The sequence below is a fragment of the Electrona antarctica genome (genome assembly GCF_951216825.1).
Source record: "Electrona antarctica genome assembly, chromosome: 6".
In the NCBI taxonomy this organism is placed as follows: Eukaryota; Metazoa; Chordata; class Actinopteri; order Myctophiformes; family Myctophidae; genus Electrona; species Electrona antarctica.
This window is the reverse complement of record NC_136811.1, coordinates 17919200-17944662: the sequence shown is the minus strand read 5'-3', so window position 1 is coordinate 17944662 and position 25463 is coordinate 17919200. Positions and strand designations below refer to the sequence as shown.

Here is a 25463-nt window from a genome sequence, read left to right as displayed (position 1 = left end):
CCTGCTGGGCGAGCGCTGGCACTTTGGCATGGGGGGTCAGATCAACATATGGAATGAATTCTGTACAGGCCATATATGGAGCGTGTCTTGAGTGTACAGGGTTTGATGAGGTCAGATCAACATGTGGAATGTCAGAACAGGTCAGCTCCTTATATGGAGATCTAAGGGTGGCAGCGGGGGCAGTGTCTTGAGTGTACAGGGTTTGATGAGGTCTGGCCATATATGGAGCGTGTCTTGAGTGTAGAGGGTTTGATAAGGTCAGATCAACATATGGAATGTCAGAACAGGTCAGCTCCTTATATGGAGATCTAAAGGTGGCAGCGGGGGCAGTGTCTTGAGTGTACAGGGTTTGATGAGGGCCCAGGTAGGGCCTTAATTTTCGGGCCTGTTGAGAACTCTACTAATAACTTTGGGGCGTCTAGAATTTGAATGGACAGGTATAAGTCAAAAGGGAGACATCGAAGAGGAAGGGCGGGTGGGGAGGGATCAATATATGGAATGTCAGAACAGGTCAGCTCCATATGGAGATCTAAGGGTTTGAGGTTTGAGGTCAGATGTAGAGTTGCTGGCCGGCTCCATATATGCAGATGTAGGTGATGATCCAGTCTTCTCCATGTATGGCTATCCAGGGTTTGATGAGGTCAGTGTCGTGATCTTCATATATGGAGACGGCCATATATGGTAGCGTGACGTGTCATGAGGCGTGACCATATATGGAAGCGTGACACAAGGCGTGACGTGACACGGCAGGAAATGCAGGTTTTCATAGTAAAAAAAAAATAGCCGATCGACAAGCCTACAACACGTCACATTATCTACATCGCAGATAAAGAAAACATACCTATTGATTATTCTACGATGTACAATCTTCAGGATGATGATCCTCTCTGCACAGTCCTTGAGGAAGTCAGACATCTTCTGCTTCAGTGCCGGCTTCATCTCGTGTTTGGCGATGACCTTGAGGTGGTCCCAGGACGCCTTGCACCGTCGCTCCATCTGGGCCAGATTGTCCTGCAGCTGGTCAAAGTCCACCTGCATGGGACAGTGTGATAGGATGTCACCTCAGACCACTGTTGTACGAGTCATTCATTCATATTGAATACCACTGTGCACAATTATTCCGTCAAATACTACTGCTGATACTTGTGGTGCAGGTGGGGCTGACCTTGGATGAGCGGGTGATGGCTCCTATCTCGGAGTAGAGGTCGGAGCTCTCTGGGAACTTCTCCACCACGATGGCACAGGCGTGGTGGAGCAGGGACTGCTTGTGGACCGTGTCCTTCACCTCCGGAACCTTCTCCAGGTAGCTCAGTTCAAAGCCCTTGGCCTGCACAAACACACAACGTCTCTGTTCAGTTTAAAGCCCTTCACCTGCTCGGGGCTCGATTCAAGGAACTATATCCGTTAGGCCGTTGGAAGCTGACCCTTTTTTTTCACCCAGTGTCAATTATCTAATCAATCCTGGGCACTACACTCCTTCTGCCAACCTGGGGAGAGCAATGGATCGACCTCATGCTTCCTTCTATGCATGAGGAGTGCAAGCAGCTTCTATTCACTTGAAAGGGGGGGTTTCCCCGGTTGGACATAACGCAGGGAAGGACACTTAAAACAAGGATCAACAAGGATTAAATTAAGCATAGTTTATGGCTAATCAAGGATTTCGGGAAATAGGTTTTTACTTTAATTTGAGTTGTGTTCCAATGCTTAAATTTCGACAAAATCAGTGATTAAAACCTTAACCCGTGATTCATTTTGATTGTCCGCCATAATGGATTGGCCAGTGCAAATAAACAACATTACTCTCTAGAGAATATTCATGCATGCTTGTTTCTTCCCTTTCTTCCCTCTGTAGCTTGTTCACAATGTTCAGCCAAGGAATACATGATTCAAACTAGTCTAGTGTCTAGTTTAATTGTGGGCCTGATTGTCTTTTATTTATTTCCTATTATGGGTTCTTTGTTGACTCTGTACCGCCGCCTTGAAAACGTAAAACTCAACAGGGTTGAGTTTCCATATTTTCCATTGAGGAACTCGACTCGGTTTTCTTCAGTCCATTTGACATTGTGTTGCCATGTTGGAAGTTTTAATAATTAAAATGATCTCCTTGAAAAAGAGAAAGGCGAGCACTCGTGTTAACTCGTGTTAATTTCGTCGACTAAAACTATGACGAAATTTTTTCACTGACAAAAAATAAATAAAAACTATATAATGATGACTAAAACTAAATATGTTGCCAACTTCGGGTCCGTGTCATTAGTATGACGGCTCGTTATTCCGACATAACTAACCCTACCTACCCCTAATCATAACCCTAACCATAACCATGGTTATCACAGACACTTGAGTGTCAGCCATTACATTTAGGCGACAAAATCAACTGTAGACTTAGTCTTATGATATTTTGTCGACTCAAACTAGACTAAATCTAAAACATTTCAGATGACACAAAACTAAATTAAATTTTAGTCCAAAGACTATAACTATGAGAGATTATGAGACTTACACTGTAAATGAAGAGGATTTTACATTGTATAATTATGGAGATAAAACATTATAATAATTATATAAATTAGAAGACTGTGGGACCGTGGCCTAATGCATTAGCCTGGCTAATAAGCCAGACTCAAATCACACTGTTGTGTAATCCGCCTGATTCGCGTCTGGCTTTAGCCAGGCTACTAATGCATAGCGTTGCTGTCGGGCAGAAATCTCTTATCTCCATATTCTAAGTATTGAAAATATGAGGTACAGAGACGATATCAAGACTAGAACAGAGTTTAGTATTGCTCAGCAGATATACAGTGTGCTGGACATGGCTTCAACCCACCCGTCAGCAAACTTCTCAATGTGCAACGAATGACTAAATAAATAAACTGCAGGCCCTACATTACACTTCCTTTTTCTTGGCGGGGGTCAGAGATACCACGCAACTAAATTACAGGACAACGCTATAATTACGGAGAGCGAGAGAGAGAGCAAACATATCTTTAAAGAGAGAGAGAGAGAGAGAGAGAGAGAGAGAGAGAGAGAGAGAGGAGGGGGTATTGAGCAGTGATTTCTCTCCATTAAGGCTGTGATTATCACAAACCACAATCAACTGCAGAGCCCTATAGCTGACGATGGTTGTGTTTCGCTACGGCGGAGCGTAGCATCAAAGGAGAGCTGCAACAACAGGAGCCTCTTTGTTGTGCTCCAAACGCTCTTACTGTAAGAAGTAGAAACGCCACCATTATTATTTATGGGAAGAACGTGTTGTTGTTTGGATGCCGACCGAGGCCGCGCTGCATGCTTCTTCTCTCCCTATGCATGTTTGGCTCTAATAGCATCCCCAAGGACACACGCACGCACGCGCATGCATGCACACTCACCCGCAGACACAAGGACGCACGCACACGCATGCATGCACACTCACCCGCAGACACAAGGATGCACGCACGCACACATACAGTCACACACGCACGAGCCTACACAGTACACACACAAGCCTACACAGTACAGACACATGCGCGCGCACGCACACACACACACACACACACACACACACACACACACACACACACACACACACACACACACACACACACACACACACACACAAAGAGAAGACTCCTTGTCTTCTGCACCGTCAAACAGGCAGACAGACAGACAGACAGACAGACAGACAGACAGACAGACAGACAGACAGACAGACAGACAGACAGACAGACAGACAGACAGACAGACAGACAGACAGACAGACAGACAGACAGTTGGGGGCTCAGACATTCTGTGAGCGCATAGCACATTCTTTGATACATACAGAGACTGCACTGTTATCCCTGCCAAATAAATATGGTAGGGGATGAGAGAGGGAGGGAGAGAGAAGGAGAGAGAGACAGAGACAGAGAGAGTGAGAGCGAGAGCAAGAGAGAGAGAGAGAGAGGGAGGGAGAGAGAAGGAGAGAGAGACAGACAGACAGACAGACAGACAGAAAATAGCCGATCTACAAGCTCATAAGGTGTTGCAGCAGATCAGATATGTTCCATCCATCTGTGTATAAATCAGACATTTACTCACATTGGTGCCGTTGAGGAAGTTGCCGATGGCCAGCAGCGTAGCCAGGATGTAGCCTAGCGTCTTGTTCTTCTCTAATTGGTCCATCCCTTCCTTCAGGTCCTGGAGAGGCTCCGCCACTTCCTGTGTCCAAATATAGCCATACCTTTAACATCAGGTTAAACCCTTCCTGTTGTCCAAATATAGTCATACCGTTACCATTAGATTTAACCCTACTTCCTGTTGTCCAAATATAGTCATACCGTTACCATTGGATTTAACCCTATTTCCTGTTGTCCAAATATAGTCATACCGTTACCATTAGATTTAACCCATGCTACTTCCTATGTCCAAATAAGAGTGTAGAGTAGGAGAGTAGCGACATGCTTTGATCTCGCCGCAAAGCGGGTACGGGCTATAGTTCCAAACATTGCTCCTATATGGCTGGAACTATCCCATTGAGATAGAATGAGCACTTCTGCATTCCATTGTTACAATGGGAGTCAAGGCTAGTGTCGCCACTCTATTACTATATTACTCTGGTCCAAATATAGTCAGACGTGTTGCATTAGATTAAACTCTACTTCCTGTGTCCTAATTTAGTCATGTGTTCCATTAGAGTCAACCCAGACGCAGACTGGCAACATCCTCACTACGTCTGGGTTTAGAATGCAGCTCATGTTTTTGTTCAATAATCATAAAAGTATGATAAGCTCCATTTATACGGTCCGTTTCATTCGCATATATTATTATAACCCAAATGCTGTTTGCTTTTGACTTTATAATTGTGATTTATGTGTTTATCAGTTTAATTTCGATTTTGGATTATGGTTTTATTGTGGTTTTCATGTGGTTATGTAATGTTTTATTTTTTATTTTATTTATGCTGTTTGGTCATCTGCCTAGATTGAAAGGCCCTTTGGGTCAACTCCTCCTTATGTAGTGCCTCCTTTGAGGCACTACATTGTTCTCTCTACTTTTTGGAGAGTAGAGAGAGTTTAGTTTTTGAGTTTAATAAAAGTGTATTGAGTTTATTATTGTTTATTGATTACAGTCCATAACCGAACTCGCACACTTGTATGTCACTCTAGATAAGAGCGCCTGCTAAATGCCTAAACTTTAATAATTGGAGTAATGGAGGTGCGAGATAAACGGTAAATTGTACGTTTATGTAGGCCTAGCACTTTTATCCATTTAGCTTATAAATGTGCATTCCATTCACCCATTCAGAGTACACAGACGGCAGAGGAAACCATGCAAGGCACCAGCCTGCTTATCGGGAGCAATTAGGGGTTCAGTCACGTGTCTTGCTCAAAAAGGACACTTCGACACAAACCCATGGGGGGAACCCGGGATCGAACTGAGAACCTCTTGTATCCCAAGTTCCCAACTCAGCTCAACCTCCTGAGCCACTGCCATGAAATTTATAAACGGCACGTCGTTTTCTGTTTCCTCCTCCGTTTTTGAAATTCTTTAGCTTTTTACCCAATTTCCTCCTCAATTTAGTCATGATAATTGCTTCCTCCACACACACATTTGTGTGTCGTCACTGCTGGTGTATCCTACTACTGAATCACCTGCCAGTGAGGAGCCCTCACCGGGAGGACGTAGAGCCTTCGTCCAACTCCTCCCGCCCAACACTCCCTGCTGACAGCCCGTAGGAGTACGTACAGTGACAAATACCACCCTCCCCGCCCGGCTTCCCTGCCCCGAACACGGGCCCAATTGTGTTCATAATATAGATGCTCGACAACGCCGGAAGGACAGGGGTCATCGCCATGCTGGCTTGTGGTGGACATTCTGTCAAGATAAAGGTTTTGCCACGGACATTAAAAATGACAATATTATCAGAAACGCATAAAGAGCTAACCCTGAATGAGCATAACAGGTCTGTGACCCTGACGGTTAGGGGGTTTCCTTGCAAATAAAACATTTGAGAACCACTAGTACTAGTTGGACTCCTAATATGCCATAGCATCCTAGTAAATCAGTGTCATACATATTCTGAAGAAAACCTAGAGACTTATGGTCTGTGTGTAAAAAAGAAAATCTAAAATGTTCCAAGACGGCCTGGGCCCATGGCTCAGCGGTCCAGGCACCTTGGCTGTTAATCCAGTCTGGCAGTGTGCCGCGGGTTCGACTCCCGATCCTGACGGCCTTTACTGCATGTCTTCCTCCCCATCTCTCTCCCAATTTCCTGTCAGCCTACTTTCTGTCCCTCCATAAAAAATATAAAATAAAGGTGAAAGCCACAAAAAAAAATGTAAATGTTCCAAGACCAAGTCTTTGCCAACGGACACATTTGTCCGTGCACGGACATAATGATGACCCCTGCGGAAGGACCACGGTGGATTCGAACCCACGGGCTCCGTAGCGGTGGGCAGGCACCACCGCCCGAGCGCCACGGACGGCACGCTGTTTCCGGATCGCACCACGGCTCGCAGGTGCCACGGCGCATGGAGCGAGCCACACTAGAGAGGGGAAAGCGGAGGGAAAGGCATCCTCCCTCACCTTCTCGATGAGCTCGTAGTCCATCTTGAAGGCCCACAGCTGCAGGCGGGCGGACAGCTCGCTGATGGAGGACAGCGTGAGGAGGAACTGCTCGGCGCTGCCCAGGGGGACGTCGGGGCTGAGCAGCTGGGCCTCCTGGATCCTCTGCTTCTCCTCCTCGCTGGGGACCATCGTCAGGATTTTCTGCAGGAAGAGGAGGATGGATGAGTAGGGAACGGACAGGGATGTAAAGTAACGTACATTTACATAGTAAAGTACATTTACTACATTTACTGTACTTAAGTAACATTTTGAGGTGCTTTTATTTTACTGGAATATTTCCACTTTCCAGTTTCCAATAACCAATACTTTTACTTCTGCTCGGATCCAAACATTGTACTTTTACTCCACTACTTTTATTTGAAAACTTGAGTTACGAGTTACTTTGTAGATTTTGATTATTGTAACAAAACATACATCAACCACTTCATTACGGCCATTTGAAAATAGCCGATCTACAAGCTCGTGATGTGGCGCATTTTGAGCTTGTAGATATTTCCGGACTTTTACTTTTAACAGAGAATTTCTACAATGCAGTATAGAGGGTATGCGCGTGACATCATCATACCTGGAAGTTATGCGGGAATGCCTACTGAGTGGCAAAAACTACTTTCTGGCATTAACAGCCCATACATCCAAACAGAAAAGTCCTATTTGATTGCATTAAATGACTTTAAACAACATTAAATTCACTTTGTCACTCACTTTGCCACTCGATCTGCCATTCACTTTATGCATGCGCATACCCTCTATTGATACTTTTACTTAAGTGAAAAATGTGAGTACTTTACCCACCACTGGGAATGGAGAAGGGAGAGGGACAGAAGAGAGAGAGAGAGGGGAGGGGGGGGGGGGGGGGGGTGTGGCTCTATGGGTCAGTCGATATATCGTTGCTGTCGGGGCAGAATTATTTCCATATTCTAAGTTTTTGTGTTAAAAATAAATAAGTAAATGAACGCCCTGTACTTGATCATACCACAGTGTCACACAAAAGCAATAAAAGTAGCAGATCCATAAGCTCAACACGCGGCACTTTCGATCTGCTACGTATTTGGACATAGGAGGTTTCCAGCTTTCCACCTGACACAGACAATCAGAAAGTCTTTGACGTACGCGTGAGGTCGCGTGGAGCTACAGTGTGTCAGAGAGAAGAGTTAATTAATGGGTGATTTATGCTCGTCCGCGCCCCGGCGGTGTTGTGCGTGCGCACGTAGAACAGTGAGCTTGTAGATCTGCGGTTTAACGGTGCGCAACACGGCGCACGGCCATTTATAAGTCAGGCGTAAATCACACAGACAAGGGGAGGAGGAGGGGGTTGCTCCCAGCACCGCACGCTCCAACATCCTCAGGTTAATTCAACACTTATGGGACCCTTTAGGGTCTATTGTTTTACACTCTTAAGTTAAATTAACACTCAAGAGTTTCACAGCGTAATCTGCAGCTGTGTGAATTTCATATTTCACACACCCCCCACCCTGCAACCTTGCACAACTTCTGAACTTTGTACTCCTCCTCCACGCTCTCGCCGGCGAGCGCCGTGCGGAGGCATACATACTCCTCTATATACGTTAAGAACATTCCCAAGGGAAAGGTATGAAGAGTATGGCTTGTGTAATACCATGGGGAGGAGGCCATTCATCATCACTATTTTGCAGGTCTACCATTCCTCCACAGGGTTACAGTACATTGTCCGTATTTTTAAAATGACCTGGAAGTATTCAAAATATGTGTTTAGTGTTTAATCCTTAATGGCCCTCTTTGATTAATTATATGATATCAGCCAAGAAGGCCTATAGCTATCCCACTAGGAACACCACAGGACACGTCCACCGATGCGGCCAACACCAACTAATCGACGCGTTTGTGGAGTGAACCGCATTAGACGTGTATTTTGGTGAGCTGAGTAAATATCTGTTCGAGGCAGCCATGTTGGTTTTGGAGCCAGTGCTGGTTGTAGGAAGCGTTGTTTGCTGGGTCAGCACCACTGGGTCAGCACCACTGGGTCAGCACCACTGTACAGATACAGAGAGGAGGACATTTTTTCCCCTCTCTCTCTTTCTCTCGTTTGGATAAATGTGGAGAGGACTGAACAATATGACAGAAAACGGTGGTGCAAGGTTGGGTAAAATTGGTTTAATAGTGCACAAAGAGTGACACGTCCCAGACTCGTCTCTCTCCTGACTTCCAAGCTGTGGAATTCAGTTATTGTGCTGTAGTCTGAAAACTCACCTCTTCAGACTCCACCTCTCCTTTTCTCAATACATTTTTGAGTGGTGTAAACCACTCCTACAACTGGCTTTGTTTGTCTGTCTGTCTGTCTGTCTGTGCTCAAAAAATGAGCACAGTTGCTATGGTCACCCAGTTCACACGGGTGTGATTTCATTACGTCAGACATTACGTCAGACCACAGCTGATCAGTCTATATAAGACCTTACACCACTCAGTTCACACGGGTGTGATTTTTTATATTAAATATTATATATTTCTTTCTTGACCACAAATATGTTATGCAGATGGCATGTTGTTGGGTGTATGTGCAAAACTTCCCTACCAAAGTGCAGTAACTACATTTTTGGACACCAACTTGTTTATCCCCCAAATGTCAAATTAGGGGGATAAACACAGTTACCTCAAGAACATATTGACAATTAGCGTAATATCACTTATTTGACGACCATTTGGCTGACCAGTTGAAACACTTTTAAACCCAATATCGGCCATTTCTTTCCGTAGTTTGGCTTTGTTGGGCAGAAATATACAGTGACAAAAATACACCAAGGGAGTACTGTGGGGACCCAATCACAGAGCCACATATATTGTCTATGAGCAGTTCTACTCACCTCTATGCCTTCCTTGTTCAAAGCGTACTCATCGAAGTTGAGGATGGCCGTCTTGATGGTGCGTGGTGGAGGTAGGACGGTCAGGCCGATGTTGATGGCGTTGCTACGTTTGGAGTCCAGCACGATGATCTCCTGCCGCTTGCCGTCCACCGCCGCTTTCTGTGGACGGAACACAAAGGTTCTGTGAGAGAGAGATCACCCAGCCAGCGTACAGCACACTGTCACATTTAGGCCATTTTTATAATTCCCATTACAGGCCTGACATCGAAATTTAGAAAATGTCTTCTAAATTCTGACAGTTTTCTGAAATACCTCATGTTTCGTGGTGCTCAATATTTTATGTCAAGGACCCCAAAAATGATATGTAATCGGCCGCCGACCCCCATCTGAAAATATGTAGTACCAGGAACCCCTCAGAAGCAAAGATTTGAGTTAAAACCGTTCGCTCTGAAAGAATATATTCAAAGATTTGTGCCTTGTAGATCTCCTATTTTTCAATAGCTACTCTGAGAACCACTGTACACTATGGAACAGCGCCTTAATTAGTATCATCGGTAACACCTGTGAAGGAAGTCGGACGAGGCCCGGAAGTAGGAAGCGTTATTTCCAAAATATCATATGTTGGTCTAGAGTAGACTGCGGCTTTAATTTAGTGTACAAAATGGACCCAGAAGAAGGGTCCATTACTGACCATTAGTACACTCTCTAGAGAGTTACAAATAAAATGGATAAATGAAAACTGAAGATTTTGAGGAGGCTTTCACAAACATTGTCCCAGCCAGGGCCAGAACAAGCTTAGATGGAGGTGGGGGTCATTGAGTACATTGTGCCGCGAACTTCAGAGAATGTAAAAAAAAAAAAAAAAAAACAGGAGAAAAAAAGGTTTGAGAATGGCTGCATTCATGGGTTATGCAAATATTTTTTAACAACTTCAATTGCGCAACTGACTGGAGGAGCTAATGGCAGAACAGTGATCAAAGTATGAAGATTATAGCGGGAAGGGGGAAAAAACGGCATTAAACATCAAACAACGGTGAAGTACGGACGGAGGGAATGAAAACACAGCTGGAAATTCCACTGGATTCCATCACTCCTCATGCATCTGCCACAGTAAGGTGGACCTACTAGATTTGGCACTAGAGCCTCGACCCATGCCATGCCACAGGTTTAGGTCCCACATCCATCCTAACTTGTCCTAGACCACACATCAGTGATATTTAGACCCATATGTCGTGCAGTATGTTACAAAAACTTTGATTTAATTAAAGTTTGTATTTCAGAACGTCCAACTCATTAGAGCTTTAACTATAACTTTTTAACCATTTTATTTTATTTAACCACTTAAGCCCCATTTAAAAGCTCTCAACGAATCGTGACACGGTGTGTGGTGATCGAGACAATTATTTTACATTTTGGAAAACGTTTTTAAATGTTTGTCCATAATCAGTATTAATCACATGCCCAAAACAGTGACTCCAAGTCAAAAGTGTCTTGGAGTCACATGAGCTACATAATTGCAGATAGAGGGTCTGTGTCTCTCTCTGGCCCCTTTTCCACCAAAATAACTTTGGTTCTAGAACTGGTTCTGTTCTTTATTTTATGATGGTTCATATCACATCTGCATCCAACCTGAATAGTGACACGCCCACTTTGGTTCCCACCCACTTCAGGGCAAGAAGAAGTATTTTTTGGTTCCAACTACCCCAAAATACCAAATGTTTTGTTATCGTTCCTTGGATAAGATTTTGTCCACAATAGAGAGTATGCGCAAGCTTAAAGTGAATGGCAAGAACAAACCCCCGACTGGCAAAATGGATCGCAGAACTGTGATTATTCTTTGCCTGCTGCTTTCGGGAGACATTCATTCCAATCCTGGTCTGGTCACTCGATCTCAAGCGAGACTGCTCGCTCTGCAGCAACAGTTGCTTCCGCAAACATCGGCCGTTTCCATCGCAACGCGCCACGGCTTCCACGCCTTCCAGGGCGCCAACGCCAGCGGACCCCCATATACCACCGCAGCCGTCTTGTTCGCTGAAGGCGCCCCAGCGGCAGAGATCAACGTGGCCTACCGTCACAACACAGGCCTACCTGAGCAGACCGAGGAACACCCCCCCCTCCCCCACACCTCCAGTCAACCCAGGGCTACTGAGGACAATGGACCACCACCTTCCCCCATTTCCACCCCAGCCGCGGTCCTAGAGGTGTCGGCAATCAACACGGCCGCCATTGAGTTGGATCTGGCTGCAGACATTACCAGGTTCAACGGCACCACCCCCCACATTCCACCGCCCTCCCCCATTCACACCTCAGCCACTGGGCAAGACAATGGACGGAGTGATCTTACATCGGCGGCAGTCGAGGCAAAAGACACGGACAACACCACCATCTACAGGCATGAAGAGTCTCCACATCCAACCAAGGGGGACAAAGCGGCTGGAGACGGACAACGTGATACTTTACCTGCTATTTCTGCTGTTTCTCCGGTCGACACCATGGCTCAATCGGCCCCACCAGAGCCCTCAACAAACCTGGACGAGGGACCCCATCCCCCACTCCCGCCACCCCACGACGACCCCCACGCACCCCCCACCCTCCCCCCACGGCAACCCGCGGCTTCTACAGACATCAACAATGGCCCTCCGCTTCCCTACTTCACCACGGAGGAAATAAGCACCATAGTCAGAGCCAACGGACTTCATATCTTTCACCTGAACATCAACAGCCTTGGTCCCAAAATGGCTGAAATCAGGCATATGTTTCAATGCGGTAAGGCGAACATCATTAGCTTCTCTGAAACCAAACTTGATGAGTCAACCAAAGACCCAGAAGTTGAAATAGAGAACTATTCTTTGATCAGAAACGACAGAAACAGGCATGGTGGCGGCGTGTGTATGTATATTCACAAAGACACTGAATATGTTACTCGTACTGACTTACAGCATGATGAAATTGAAACTGTGTGGGTTGAATTAATTTTCAAAAAGGCTAAATCAGTATTAGTGGGCACCGTCTACAGACCGCCTGACCAACATGGGTTCTATGATATACTTGAGGGGTGCTTAGCTGAGGAGGAATGTGTAGAGAAAATCCTGATTGGCGACTACAATACAGACATGCAACGTAAGGAAGCACCTGTGTTTAAGTCATTCAGTAAGTTCTGTGATCTACATAGTGTCAGTCAGCTAATTACCCAACCCACTAGAGTGTGTGATTCTACTCAAACTGTCATTGATCTCATTCTGTCCTCGGACAAATCCAGAATCTCCAAGAAAGGGGTTATTGTATGTGGGCTTAGTGATCATTTTATATCATATCCCTCATATCAAGGGACCTCAAAACCTACTCTAGTGAGGTCTTTAACCAAGTATTGGAGAGTCTGGATTGGTCCGATGAGCTTAAAAGCACACTTGTCGAAGAAGCTTGGCTTGGCTTCAAAACCAAATTTACATCAGTACTGAACAACATGGCTCCTTTGAGAACCACCAGGGGCAAAACCCGCTCGGAACCATGGATGAATTCGGACATACTGGCTGCAATGAAAGCCAGAGACAAAAAATGCTCTGAAGTTCTAAAATGCAAGTCAAAGCTAGCCAAGCGCTTCGACAGTGTTCGCCAAGCTCGTTTGAACAACCTTAATACACAACGAATCAAACTACGAAACAGTGTAACTGCCATGACCAAATCAGCTAAAAGTAACTTCATTAATGATAAAGCTCAGGAAAACAAAAACAATCCTCATGAGCTCTGGAAGCTACTAAACAATCAACTAAGCTATGGTCAGAAACTAAAAACCAGATTTTCGAACATAAACATCAAATCTGACAACACTCTCATCACTGACAACCTTGATGTGGCCAACTACTTGAATATCTTCTTTACAAACATAGCAACAACTCTGGTTAACAAACTGCCCTCCCACTCTGGGCTCTTTGGTGTAGAGCACATTACAACCTTCTACAAAAACCTAGGTGTTTGCAAAGACGATTTTAAACTAGTTATGGTAACAACTGATGAGATAATTAAGAAACTGAGTGCCCTCCAACCCCACAAGGCCACAGGCCATGACAACATTCCCTCCAAATTTCTCAGAGACTCAGCCATCTCTATAGCTCCAATCATCACCCACATAGTAAACCTCTCCATCAAACAGGGACAGGTCCCCCAAGATTTCAAACTGGCCAAAGTAACCCCCTTGCACAAGAAAGGGAGTAAATTAGACCCCGGCAACTACCGCCCTATTTCTATTCTTAGTTCCATCTCGAAAGTGATGGAAAAAATAGTCTATGAACAGGTTGAAAAGTATCTTGCCACTAACAAATTATTGTACGAGTTCCAATCTGGCTTCAGAACATCCCACTCCACTGACACATGCCTTCTCTATTTAAGCGACCACATCAAACAAGAGGTGGACGCTGGCAAATACTGCGGCATGGTCATGCTGGACCTCCAAAAGGCTTTTGACACCGTGAACCACTACATACTGGTTAACAAGCTAAAAGCAATTGGTTTCGATAGCACATCAGTGAGCTGGATGCAATCCTACCTGGAGGGGAGAGAACAGATGGTGGAAGTGAACGGAACACTGTCCCCCCCCCTCCCAGTGAGCTGTGGCGTTCCACAAGGAAGCATACTAGGGCCTCTACTGTTCCTAATATATGTAAACGACATGACTTCAGCCTGTGACTGCAACTTGTTCCTGTTCGCAGATGACTCAGCACTGCTGGTCTCGGACAGGGACAAACTGCAGGTTGAAAATGCCCTCAGCTCTGAACTCGGTAGAATCTGCACCTGGCTCGCTGATAACAAACTATCTTTACACCTGGGAAAAACTGAATCCATTCTCTTTGGCTCTATTAGTAATCTCAGCAAGGCAAATGGCTTCTTGGTTAGAGTGGGTGACAATGTTATCACACGTAAAGATGAAATTACCTACCTAGGTTCCATCCTGGAGGCTAATCTTTCCGGTGATAAAATGGCCACCAACGTAATCAAAAAAGTCAACCATAGAACAAGATTCCTCTACAGGATCTCCTCACTGGTCAACAAAAAAACCTTGAAGACCTTAACAGGAGCCCTTGTACAGGGTTTCTTTGACTATGCATGCACCTCCTGGTACCACAGCACCTCAAAGGCCCTTAAAACCAGGCTCCAGACTTCCCAAAACAAACTGGTCAGGCTCCTACTTGATCTAGCCCCCCGAACCCACCTCACCCCTGCCCACTTCGACAGGCTGGAATGGCTTAGGGTCGACGACAGAGTACAGCAACTTGCAATGGGTCTGGTCCACAAGATTCGATACACCACCAAGATACCCATGTACCTGTCTAGATACTTCCTTAATGTTAACGAAGTCCACACCCACAACACCAGAGGGAGTGCAACGAACCATGTACAACCCAGATTCGGCACAAACAAGGGACTAAATTCTTTTCGCTCCTATGCCACCAAAATGTGGAACGCCCTACCAACTGTCATTAAGACATGCGAATCCCTTGACTCCTTCAAAACCGCTCTCAAAGGGCACCTACGGATGGCTGCAATTCGAAACTGGCCCCCGTAAAATCTGAATCCCCCCCCCCCCCGCCCCCCACTGTATATATTTCTTTTCCCTTTTTACCTCCTTTTTGATGAATTCCTGTTCTGTCTATAGAAGTGTCTATTTGTACGTCTCTAAATGTTTTGATGATTTGAACATGGTGGACCCTGTTGGAAACAAGTGTAATGCTTAATTGGGTCGTCCACTCACAGTTAACAGCCTTTGTATTGAGTTTGTGCTTGAAATGTACTGTAATTCTGCAAACTGTTAATAAATTCTTCAATCAATCAATCAATCAAATCGAGTGGCAAATCGAGTGGCAAAGCAACAGGCAAAGCGAGTTTAACATTGTTTAATGTTGTTTAATGCAATCAGATATGACTTTTCTGTGTGGATGTATGGGCTGTCAAGGCCAGAAAGTAGTTTTTTGCCACTCAGTAGGCGTTCCTGCATAACTTCCTGGTTTGATGATGATGTCACGCGCATACCCTCTATATCGATGTGGTACCATTAGGAGAGATAACAGGCAAACGTTGATCAAAATAACAATTATTCTACATTCACTAATTATGTAGACTTCTTATAAATTACGGTAAGTAATGCAGATGTTTAACAATAATTGAACTCTCAAGAGTTAAAGATCGATAAGGGTCCATTTGGTTCCATTTTACACTCTCAAGAGTTAAAGGGGCCATTTGGTTACCAACACTCCATTATTTCGCTGGGGACCACCTGGAACCCCCTCAAGGACCACTGGTGGTCCCCGGACCACTGGTTGAGAAGGAAGGACTGATCTAGGAGCAGCAACAATGTGTTTCACATGGCCTGTATCCATCCTCACACTGCAGTGGAGCTGCATGCATGCATCTGCAGCAATGTTTTTCACATGGCCTGCATTCCTCTGCTGGGTGAGAGGAGAGGTGACAGGGCCTGGTGTGTGTGCTCGGCTCTGCAGCGCACTACTCTCACAGAGACCAGTGCACGCGCACGCACATGCACGCGTACACACACATCTCTGGCTACACGGCTGCACGTGTTATATAAAATAGAATAACGCACGGCAGGAACTATTGAGGGTTTTTTTGGGGGGGGGTTCCTGTCTTTTTTTCTGAAGTGAATAGTGTGCAGATGTACCCATGGATTATAAAGCTAAATAAAATCTCACGACTAAAACAGTTTTGTTTCAAATCTGCCATTTGTAAGCTTGCGGATCTGCTACTTTGGTGCTTTCGTGTGACGCTGCAGTGTGATCAAGTAGGGCGTTGATTTACAAAAAGTGCAGAATATGGAGAGATAAGAGGTTTCTGCCCAACAGCAACGACATTCTGACATCTATGGAATCCAAAGTCATCAGTCGTTGACCGAGTCTGACAGAGAGTGTGAGCTTTGAATCTGTGTGTGCTGTACCTTGGTGACGGGCAGCTCCTTGGACTTGGACTCAAAGAGCTGCTCCAGCTTGGACGTGTCCAGCTTGACCGGCTCCAGCCGCGACCACAGGGACTCCTTGCAGCGCCGCGGGGCGCTGCTCTTGCACTGCCAGTCCAGCGGCCGCACCTCGTTCCAGAACAGACGGATGGTCTTCTTCTTCTTCTGGAAGAGCGGCGAGGAGGAGCCCTCCCCTCCCCCGACCCCTCGGCTCAGCTGGGGGGACGGCGGCGGCATGAACGGAGGGGGCGGCGGCATGGCGGGGGGCGGCGGCGGGCACCCTCCCCCAAACAAGAGGGACGGGAGCGGGGGGAGGGGAGGGGGCGGCGGCAGCTGCTGATGCTGCTGGCCGGAGCCCAGCAGCATCACGCTGTCCATGTCCAGGATGTCACGGTCGTCCTCCTCGCCCAGGTCGGTGAAGTCCATCTCCTTGATGCGCAGCTCGCGCGGCGCCGCCAGCAGCTGGTCCCAGATGTGGTCCGACTCCTTCTTGGGCGGCAGGGGTGACAAGGCGCGGGGCTGAGGCTGCTGCTGCTGCTGCTCTTTGGGGGAGCAGTTAGGCTCGAACTCCGGCGGCGACGTCAGGCCCTTCACCAGGTGTCCGAACTTCTCAGCCACCGCCCGCACGTTGCCCTGGTTGTCCAGGTGCCCCACCTGTGTAGGTACGATTTAAGCGTTATTTATCGTCGTTTATCGCGATGGAAAAACGAAGCACTTTTTACTCAAGTACATTTTGAATTCCAGACTTTTACTTGCAAGTTCTACATTGAAGTATTGATACTTTCACTTGAGTAAAACAATCGAGTACTATTTTCCACCACTGTCCCCGACTCCCACCTCCATCTTCTTGACACTGTCCTCCCGGGCCTGCCGGTGGGCCTCCAGCGTGCAGATCCTGCTGGCCAGGCTGGTGACCTCCGTCGTCTCCTTCCTCTCGCCGCCGTCCTCCTCCTCTGTGCATTTCTTCTCTCTCTCCGACTCGGCCAGCTTTCCTTCCCCGTCCTCGCCGCCGGAGGAGGAGGAGGCCTTCTGGGCGTACAGCATGTCCAGCATGAAGCGCTTGTTGTTCACGATCGTGCCGTTGGCGTCCTCCGCGTCTTTCGTGCACTGCGTCCACTGACCTGTCGATTAAAGGGGACAAAAAGGTTGAATTTGAACCACAGGGAAACAGAAATATTTATCATGCCAAGGAACCACAAATAGTCATAGCCTCTGTCTGCCTCCCCAGCGCCCCCAATGGGATTTTTCAAAATCAAGCTTGAAGCTTTTCGAAGAAGATGGTGGGCAAGGGGATAGGGGAAACAAAATATATCTACATATTTACATGGTGCCTGAGATAAGATATAAAATATAGGCCTATATAAGATACAGTACAGTATATGTTGATGCTTGATCAAGTAGGGCCGAGAGCGTTAATTTATGGAAAAACAACACAAAAAAGTTAAAATAAGGAGATAAGAGGTTTCTGCCTGACAGCAACGTTATTCTGTTCTCAGAAAGTAGGCAGTATTTAACATTGGATATGTAATGACTTTCAGGGAAGACAAACAACAAGTAAAGCGCGGTTCCCACCTGCTTCAATGTCATTGGTCGGTTTGTCCTCTCGCGCCTCCCTCTCATTGGTCAGCTTGTCCTCTCGCTCCTCCCTCTCCAGGGTGCTGCTGGCCGAGGAGATGCTGGACGCCGAGCAGTTGTCCTTCTCGTTCACCTATAGGGACGGGACCATAGTCGTTATTAACGTTTATTGTGATAGAAACCTGTGTCCGTCATACACTGTCTGGGATCAATTCACCTTTGCCGAGCTGCATTATCCGATACCACTTAAACCCTGTATAAGTAATTGGTAAAACGGGTCTGTAAATAATATACTTAATACAGTCTTTTCTTCACACTCTATACCAAATGTCTTTGCCAAAATAGCAGTTCTACAAGCTTACAATCGCAACGCATTGTAGATCTGCTATTTTTGGCAAACGTCCTTGCCCATAATGTTTTAAGAGTTTAAGCACAATTTCATTATCGCGATATCACGAATCACAATTATTTTTCGCCACAATAATTGTGACATGTAATCTTCATATCGTCCCATTCCCCACGTTCACCTCCTCGTTCTGGCGCTCCTTCTCACTGAGGAGCACGCTCTCCTCCATCGGCTGCTCCTCCTCTTCCTCCTCCTCCTCCTCCAGCTCCACCATCTCCACCTCCTCTCCCTCTTCTTCCGACCCTGCTATAACCGTCACCACCTCCTCGATCACCTCCACCACCTCCACTACCTAAAGAAAGTAAATAAAATAAAAACACGGTGAAGCAGCTTTCTGCTTAAACGGACCGACGGCTTGGAATAAACGGCTCAAGACCTATTTCTTCACTCTTGCTTTTAGTTGAGTTTTTAAATCTCTGTGTTGTTATTCATGTACTCACTGTTTGGCCTGATTCGCTTTCGCTTTAATGATGTTTTATGTTTTTTTTTTCTTTGCTATTATTTGAATGTTATTTCATGTTTTAGCTTTTCTTTTGTCTTTATTGCTCTGTAAAGCACTTTGCGCTGCATTCATGTCATGAAAGGTGCTATATAAATAAAGTTTATAATAATAATAATTATTAGTATTACCTCCACCACCTCCTCCACCAGTCCCATCGCCGCCACCTCCATCCCCGACGGCCTCCTTCTGTTCGCCATCGTCTCCTCCTTCTCCTGCTCGACCTCCTGGTTCCTTCCTAGCTTCACTTCCGTGTGCCTGTCACGCGCCACTAGCTCCGTCCGTCTGCTTCCCCTCTGCGCCTCGGCCTTCGTCGTCGTCGTCGTCTGCGTCTCGCCTGCGACCTCCTCTGCTTCCGTCCGCCGCTCCTCCTCCTCTGGCCCGGCAAGAGGCGTGGGGGGAGGAGGAGGCTCACAGGCACGGACCCCCGAGGCCAAGGCTCCTGCTGCTGCCGTGCTCCTGCTTCTAGACGGCAGGTCAAGGTTTGGTTCCGAGACGAGGCGCTCCGTTCCTGGAAAAGCAGAACCGTAACAGGCAACGAGTCAAATGAGACCGCGGGGGGAATGTTCCCCCTCTGCGCTGGCTTTGATTCATCACTGTCCAACAGAACAGCCGTTCTCAACCTTCTCTTTTTATAGCTCTGAACCACTAGGCATAATATCATTAATGCTGTCTTAATGCACATCTACAAGTTTGAAATGCGGCATGCGTTTTGAGCTTGTAGATCAGTTACTTTTTGTACTTTTTGGATTTGAATCGTTTTTGGACATATGAGGTTTCATCCCGACCCGACAGAGACAAAGTGGTCCAGAGTATCCAAACAATGCTCAAGGACCACCTCCCCGCAGTATATTTAGTACATAATGGCATAACAGTCATTTCAATTTTATGTATATTAATATTTATCATGGATGAACTTGAAATCGGATTCATCACTTAAAGTGGGCTTACACTACTACAAGATAATCAGGGATTATTTGCTTTCAGAAACATCATTCCCAACAATCAGATTCTGATTTGCTCATAAACGATCCGGGCCATCCTGATCGTTTTCCAACATGTGTGATATTTATCTGGACGATCACTACTGTCCAAGTGGGACGGGGCTTGTAGATCAGTTATTTTTGTGCATGACACTGCAATGTATATAAAGCCCTTAAAATCATCACGCGTTGTGAGGTTGTCGTTCGGCTATTTTCTGCAAAAGCGTTCCCCACAATATGGATGCTGGGGTTTAAGTGGTTAATGGTCCATGGACCACTGGTTGAGAACCCAAGCGATGGACCCTCAGAAACTTTGTTGTTTCCAATCCAAACAGCATCCAGCGACATTGACCGCTATTCTTAATGAAGGTGATAAAATAAATGTGTCAAATCGGACCAACGGGAGTCATTTATTTCTAGAAAACACCACACAAGTATACTGTGATTTATGACCCAAACGTGCGTGTTAAGCCGTAGTGTTAAGAGTTGAGAAATGGCTTGATATACACGATCAGATTTGTATAAAGTAACCATTTCCTATTAAATTAAACTGAAGTAGGTGGCCATCAAAGTAATCGCTTTATTTGTGTAAACCACAATATTGAAAGATATGGAAGATAAAACGGTCAGCTACACAAACACCAGCTGCTCTGCTTGTAGAACAGGAATGTAAGTACATTACACTACACTACATACATAAACACATGCAAATCATTCATAGGGATTGCAAAACACCAAACGCTATGCAATCAACATAAGTATGAAAGCCAACACAGGCCTAAACACTCAATCATTTTTGTTCCACTTTTTCCTAGAGCAGCTTTGCTTCTCAAATATTTTTTACACCGATTTTAAAAGTCAAGCAGTTTTTTCCCCCAACGAGTGCTTTCCTTTGCCAGCAAACATCCAGCTGATTCTAATTTGAATGCAGAGAATAACCCGCCAAGTGCTAATACCCGACCCAGCGCCTATGACAGGTGGACATTAAGAGACGCTCGTTGCCAATATTGTCAGCAGTACTGGCCAGGAGTTCCAGCTCCGCGGGCCAAAACTCCCCCAACCCAACCCACCCACCCACCCATGTGTGCATCTGGAATGTTGCAATGTATGGCTAACGCTATTAGCTGCTCCATGTTCCAAAATGGAGAGAGGACCAATTTTTCATTAACGAAAAACAGCACACAGTAAAATCTGGCGTGTTAATATGTGTCTGACATTGTAAAAAATAAATAAAAAACGTATGGGTCTGGTTTTTTGTTGCCCGTTTTCTCACTTTAAGAGTAGAGAAATTAAACTTTGTTGTACAATGGTATAGTGAAAAAAGATTGCTGATCTACAAGGTCACAAAGAATGGCACCACACCAACCTTTTGGGATTTGAAAAGAAAGACTAACACAATCTACAGATTTGATTATTTTACTATAAAACAGTAACAGTGTTCACGTCAGACTCCACTTTATCCCGTAGCATTTGCCATAGCCTTGACGACCTTGCAGGCTTATATGCAAAGGTTAAAATGGAATTTAGATAGCATGTTATGTAGACAGATGGCAGGTTCATTCGTTGACCTGGCATTATAGTTTCAATGTACATATGATTTATGTTTCGATATTATACTGTTTAGACCGATGGCAGGTTCCTAGACCACTACTTCCATGCATTAGAAGCATGACCTCGTGTTTACCTCGCTTACCGTAAATCGCTCTGGATTGAGCGCGTCTGCTAGGTGGCTAAATTGAAAATTGTAAATGTGTACCTGACGTCTGTGGCGGGGGTGTGGCGACCGCGTCCTCCTGCGAGAGCACAGAGGAGGGCGTGGTGCAGCGGGAGGCGGAGCGACTGGAAGAAGGGGTGGGGCTCAGACACAGGGTGATCTCCGTGCGGCCCCTGGTGGTGGCGGGGGCTCTGCAGCCGCGCGCCTCCCTGTCAAACTCCTCCCCGGCCAGCCTCTCCACCGTCTTGTACCTGCGGCAGGAGAAAGGCAAAGGAGGACATCTTTAGTTTGAACCCTATAGCGCTCCCCAATCTGAGGGCGAGCATTCAGAGAAAATATCAAATCTCTTTTGGCAAAGAGATTTGATGTAGAGGGAAATATTAGCAGACCTATAGTCAAAAATGTAGGCGTTTTATTATGTTTCAGCATAGTGGTGGCCGCCATCTTTAAATGGTCCATTTTGAGGGCTTAGCGGACATTTTTGAGCTTGGCATACAGCAGATTTGGATCCAGCAGACCTTAATACCCCTAGGAAACATGTATGCCATAAATTAACACGATTTGCCTTCAGCACTTTAAATAAGCACATTTTCTGAAATCCTGCCATGACTAATTGTGAACAATAGCCAAGTAAGATAAAAAAGATACATATCCATTGGCCAATCAAACGGTTCACTGCAGTGGGTGGTCAGGAGATGTCTATGAACTCTGCGTTTAAAGGCTTGAAGACCATTGTCTGTGATGTTTGGGTGGCCGCGCGAGACACACACACACACACACGCACACACACACACACACACGCACACGCACACACACACACACACACACACACACACACACACACACACACACACACACACACACACACACACACGTTCAAGTACACGAGCCCTCGTTATCTGGGACCGGATCCATCCCAAAATGCAATTCCACACCTCTTTGTGGTGATGGGGATGTCTTAATGCCCAGCAGGCCTGCAGGGGCCCAGACACCTAGAACTCTCCCCTCAGGCTGCATTGGGTGCTGCAGCGCACCCACACATCTGCTACCCATTTAGAAATACCATATCAAAGCATTTACTAACCTCTATAAGGTTTTATGGGCTTCAGTGTTCACTGTTGCAACACTGCTCTGAACCCGCCACCCCACCCCCCACGTTGGAGATTAAAGCAGTCTCACCTCTCTTCTCTGGCGTGGCGGTTCTCTTCCCTCTTGTCCACATAGTCCCGACTGAGAGAGAGAGAGAGAGAGAGAGAGAGAGAGAGAGAGAGAGAGAGAGAGAGAGAGAGAGAGAGAGAGAATTAAAAGTGATCTTGAACTTTAGGGTTCTCTGGTTGCAATCATGATAGAAGTCCAAATGCTGTCTATCACATGTGTCTGTTGCTTCAGTGCTTTGTTGCTTTGTTGCTTTGTTGCTTTGTTGCTTCAGTGCTTTGTTGCTTCTGTGCTTTGTTGCTTTGTTGCTTCAGTGCTTTTTGTACGTAGGTCTCATAATCAAACTCAAACCCATTCTGCCACTATATTAAAAATCAGACCTGTCTGAACTGAGTGGTGCTGTACTGTACTTGTGCGTGCGTGCGTGCGTGCGTGCGTGCGTGCGTGCGTGCGTGCGCGTTAGGCTGTGCAACTACAACAGTGACACTTGGTGGTTAACAAACGCTATTTCCGTATTTGGAGGGACACACCGACACAGGGACACACATAGCTGTCTATAGGAGTGGCTAGCACCACTCAAACAATGTAAGGTACAGTATGTAATTTGGGGAAAGTTCATTAAATAGATGTTCATGCCATGTATGGCCATGTTGTGAAGCACATGGTCTTTCAGTTTTTTCGTAAATGAATGTCCGCCTTGATCATACCACAGCGCCACGCAATAAAAACATCAAAAGTGGCAAATCCACAAGCTCGAAGCGTGGCGCGAAATGACACATCATCAAATTGTAGCCAGGGGTGCTGGAAGGTATTTATACCAGAGGGGGCTGAAGGGTGGGAGGGAAATTGCGGTCGAGCGTAGCGAGGCCCCGCGAAATTCCGGGTCTTATTCGGGTATAATTGGCCTAATAATGACTTATTTAGGACCTAGCACCGCAGCATCATGTACGAGAGAGAGAGAGAGAGAGAGAGAGAGAGAGAGAGAGAGACTCGTATCGCACACAGCAGTGTAGTGTCTCCACTCTCCATGATCTCTCTCTGGAAGAAGCTGTATATGAACTGTGCGGCCGCACTGAGCGTTCCAACACAAACACTCGACAAACATCTCTAACACACACACACCTGTTATACTTACTATTAGTTGTCGTTGTGTTGTTATTTCCACCTCCTCCTCCTCATCCGAGTAACAGAGTTAATCATAATAACAGTATGTGACTCTTATTGTGTTGTTGTTTGGGTTAGATTTCTTTAAACCACTTGGTGCAGGTGAAAGTAAAACTACAATACGTTTAGCGTCTCGTCTCGTCTTGTGTATATCTGTCAACTCACGCTGTGCAATCTGCACGCTCTGATAGACATGTCAAAATATTCTCCTCTCCACCAGCAGGGGGTGCTGGCGCACCCTCCGCACCCCCCTTCCAGCGCTGATGATTGTTAGCCTTGCATTGCGATACTAATATACCACTGCGCTGGGCTACGAAGGACATGCATATGCAATAGGGTGGGTGAAGTGTGGCTGCGCCAGGCTAGATGATTGTAGCCTATATGTTTTAAGTTTTAAAACCTGTTCCACCATCAGTGAATGGAATCATCACTACTCCTGGTTCCTCGCTCAGCGGGAACAGAAGCAACAAAATACAGATGATTGACAACATTTGGACGTCGGGAGCGTTTGGACTTACTTGAAGCGGTTCCTTTCTTCCCTCTCTATCCTCTGCAGCCGCTCCTCTCTCTCCGAGCGCCTCCTCTCTCTCTCGGCGGCGAGCGACTCCTGGTGCTGTCTGTAGGAGGAGGTGAGCAGACCTCCTAGAGAAGGTCTGCTCCCCACAGGAGACAAAACAAACCCGTCAGTGTTTGTTTTTTTCTCCAATTCAACGTTTGTTTGCTTTGACAGGAAAGGAAAAGGACAGGGGTTGTGATAACACACGTTTGAACCCGGGATGTTCCATCATTCTAACTTCTATACCGAGCTATTTTTGTTTAATTTAATTTGTGCAGCATAACATAACATAATTCGCTGAGCACGAAATGTTGACATTTTGGATTCATACTTGGCTCAGCAGATGTTTAATTATTCTTATTTTGTCTCCACAATTTAGTTGTTATGCCAATTAATTCCTCCCCGCAAACATTTCAGTGTTGTCAATTCTGTTGTATCCTACTGACTCACCTGCCAGTGAGGAGCCCCCACCAGGAGAGCATAGAGCCTTCGTCCTACTCCTCTCGCCCAACACTCCTTGCTGACAGGTGTCGCTCCAGCCCGTAGGAATACGGATACGCGCAACGACAATTATCAGCCTCCCCGCCCGGATGCCCTCACCCGAACACGGGCCAATTGTGTTGCGTTAGAAGACGACTAGACGCTCGCCAAAGCCGGATTCACCACGGCTATATCGGCTACTTTTTTTAGTATTTTATAGTATAATGCAGTTATACGCAGAGTGCGTAACATTGACGTCCTGGGTTCATACTTGGCTCAGGACGTGTGTTTCATCTTGTCAACCACACTTCCCGTCTGCCTCAGCTGCACCGATCAAATGAAGCTGAATGTCTTAAAATGACCAAAAGATCTTCCGCAAGCTAACCTGTCGGGCTTGGCTTCTTGCGTGGGAGCAGGTGAAGTGGCAAAGCGATGATGGATGGGCGTGGTGGGAGCACTGCTACTGGACATACCCAGGTGCCTGCCTGGGTATGGGGAGCCACTGCCACTGATTCTATTAAAGGAAAGGAAACAAATAAAAATAAAAA

At 46.1% G+C, this 25463-nt stretch overlaps 1 protein-coding gene across 1 annotated transcript in view; it reads right to left on the bottom strand.

Annotated features, from left to right (window-relative positions):
- Nucleotides 1-25463, bottom strand: part of LOC306924350 (FH1/FH2 domain-containing protein 3-like) — a 95194-nt gene that overhangs the window by 6219 nt on the left and 63512 nt on the right. The window contains exons 8-21 of the mRNA XM_079502844.1: nucleotides 25301-25429; nucleotides 24398-24532; nucleotides 22740-22790; nucleotides 21603-21811; nucleotides 18995-19374; nucleotides 18486-18656; nucleotides 17956-18091; nucleotides 17221-17504; nucleotides 16366-17037; nucleotides 9423-9581; nucleotides 6544-6726; nucleotides 4057-4176; nucleotides 1166-1327; nucleotides 842-1032 (exon numbers count right to left, since the gene is read on the bottom strand). Of these exons, the coding sequence (XP_079358970.1) occupies nucleotides 842-1032; nucleotides 1166-1327; nucleotides 4057-4176; nucleotides 6544-6726; nucleotides 9423-9581; nucleotides 16366-17037; nucleotides 17221-17504; nucleotides 17956-18091; nucleotides 18486-18656; nucleotides 18995-19374; nucleotides 21603-21811; nucleotides 22740-22790; nucleotides 24398-24532; nucleotides 25301-25429 (2982 nt within the window). The remainder of the gene's footprint in view (nucleotides 1-841; nucleotides 1033-1165; nucleotides 1328-4056; nucleotides 4177-6543; nucleotides 6727-9422; nucleotides 9582-16365; nucleotides 17038-17220; nucleotides 17505-17955; nucleotides 18092-18485; nucleotides 18657-18994; nucleotides 19375-21602; nucleotides 21812-22739; nucleotides 22791-24397; nucleotides 24533-25300; nucleotides 25430-25463) is intronic.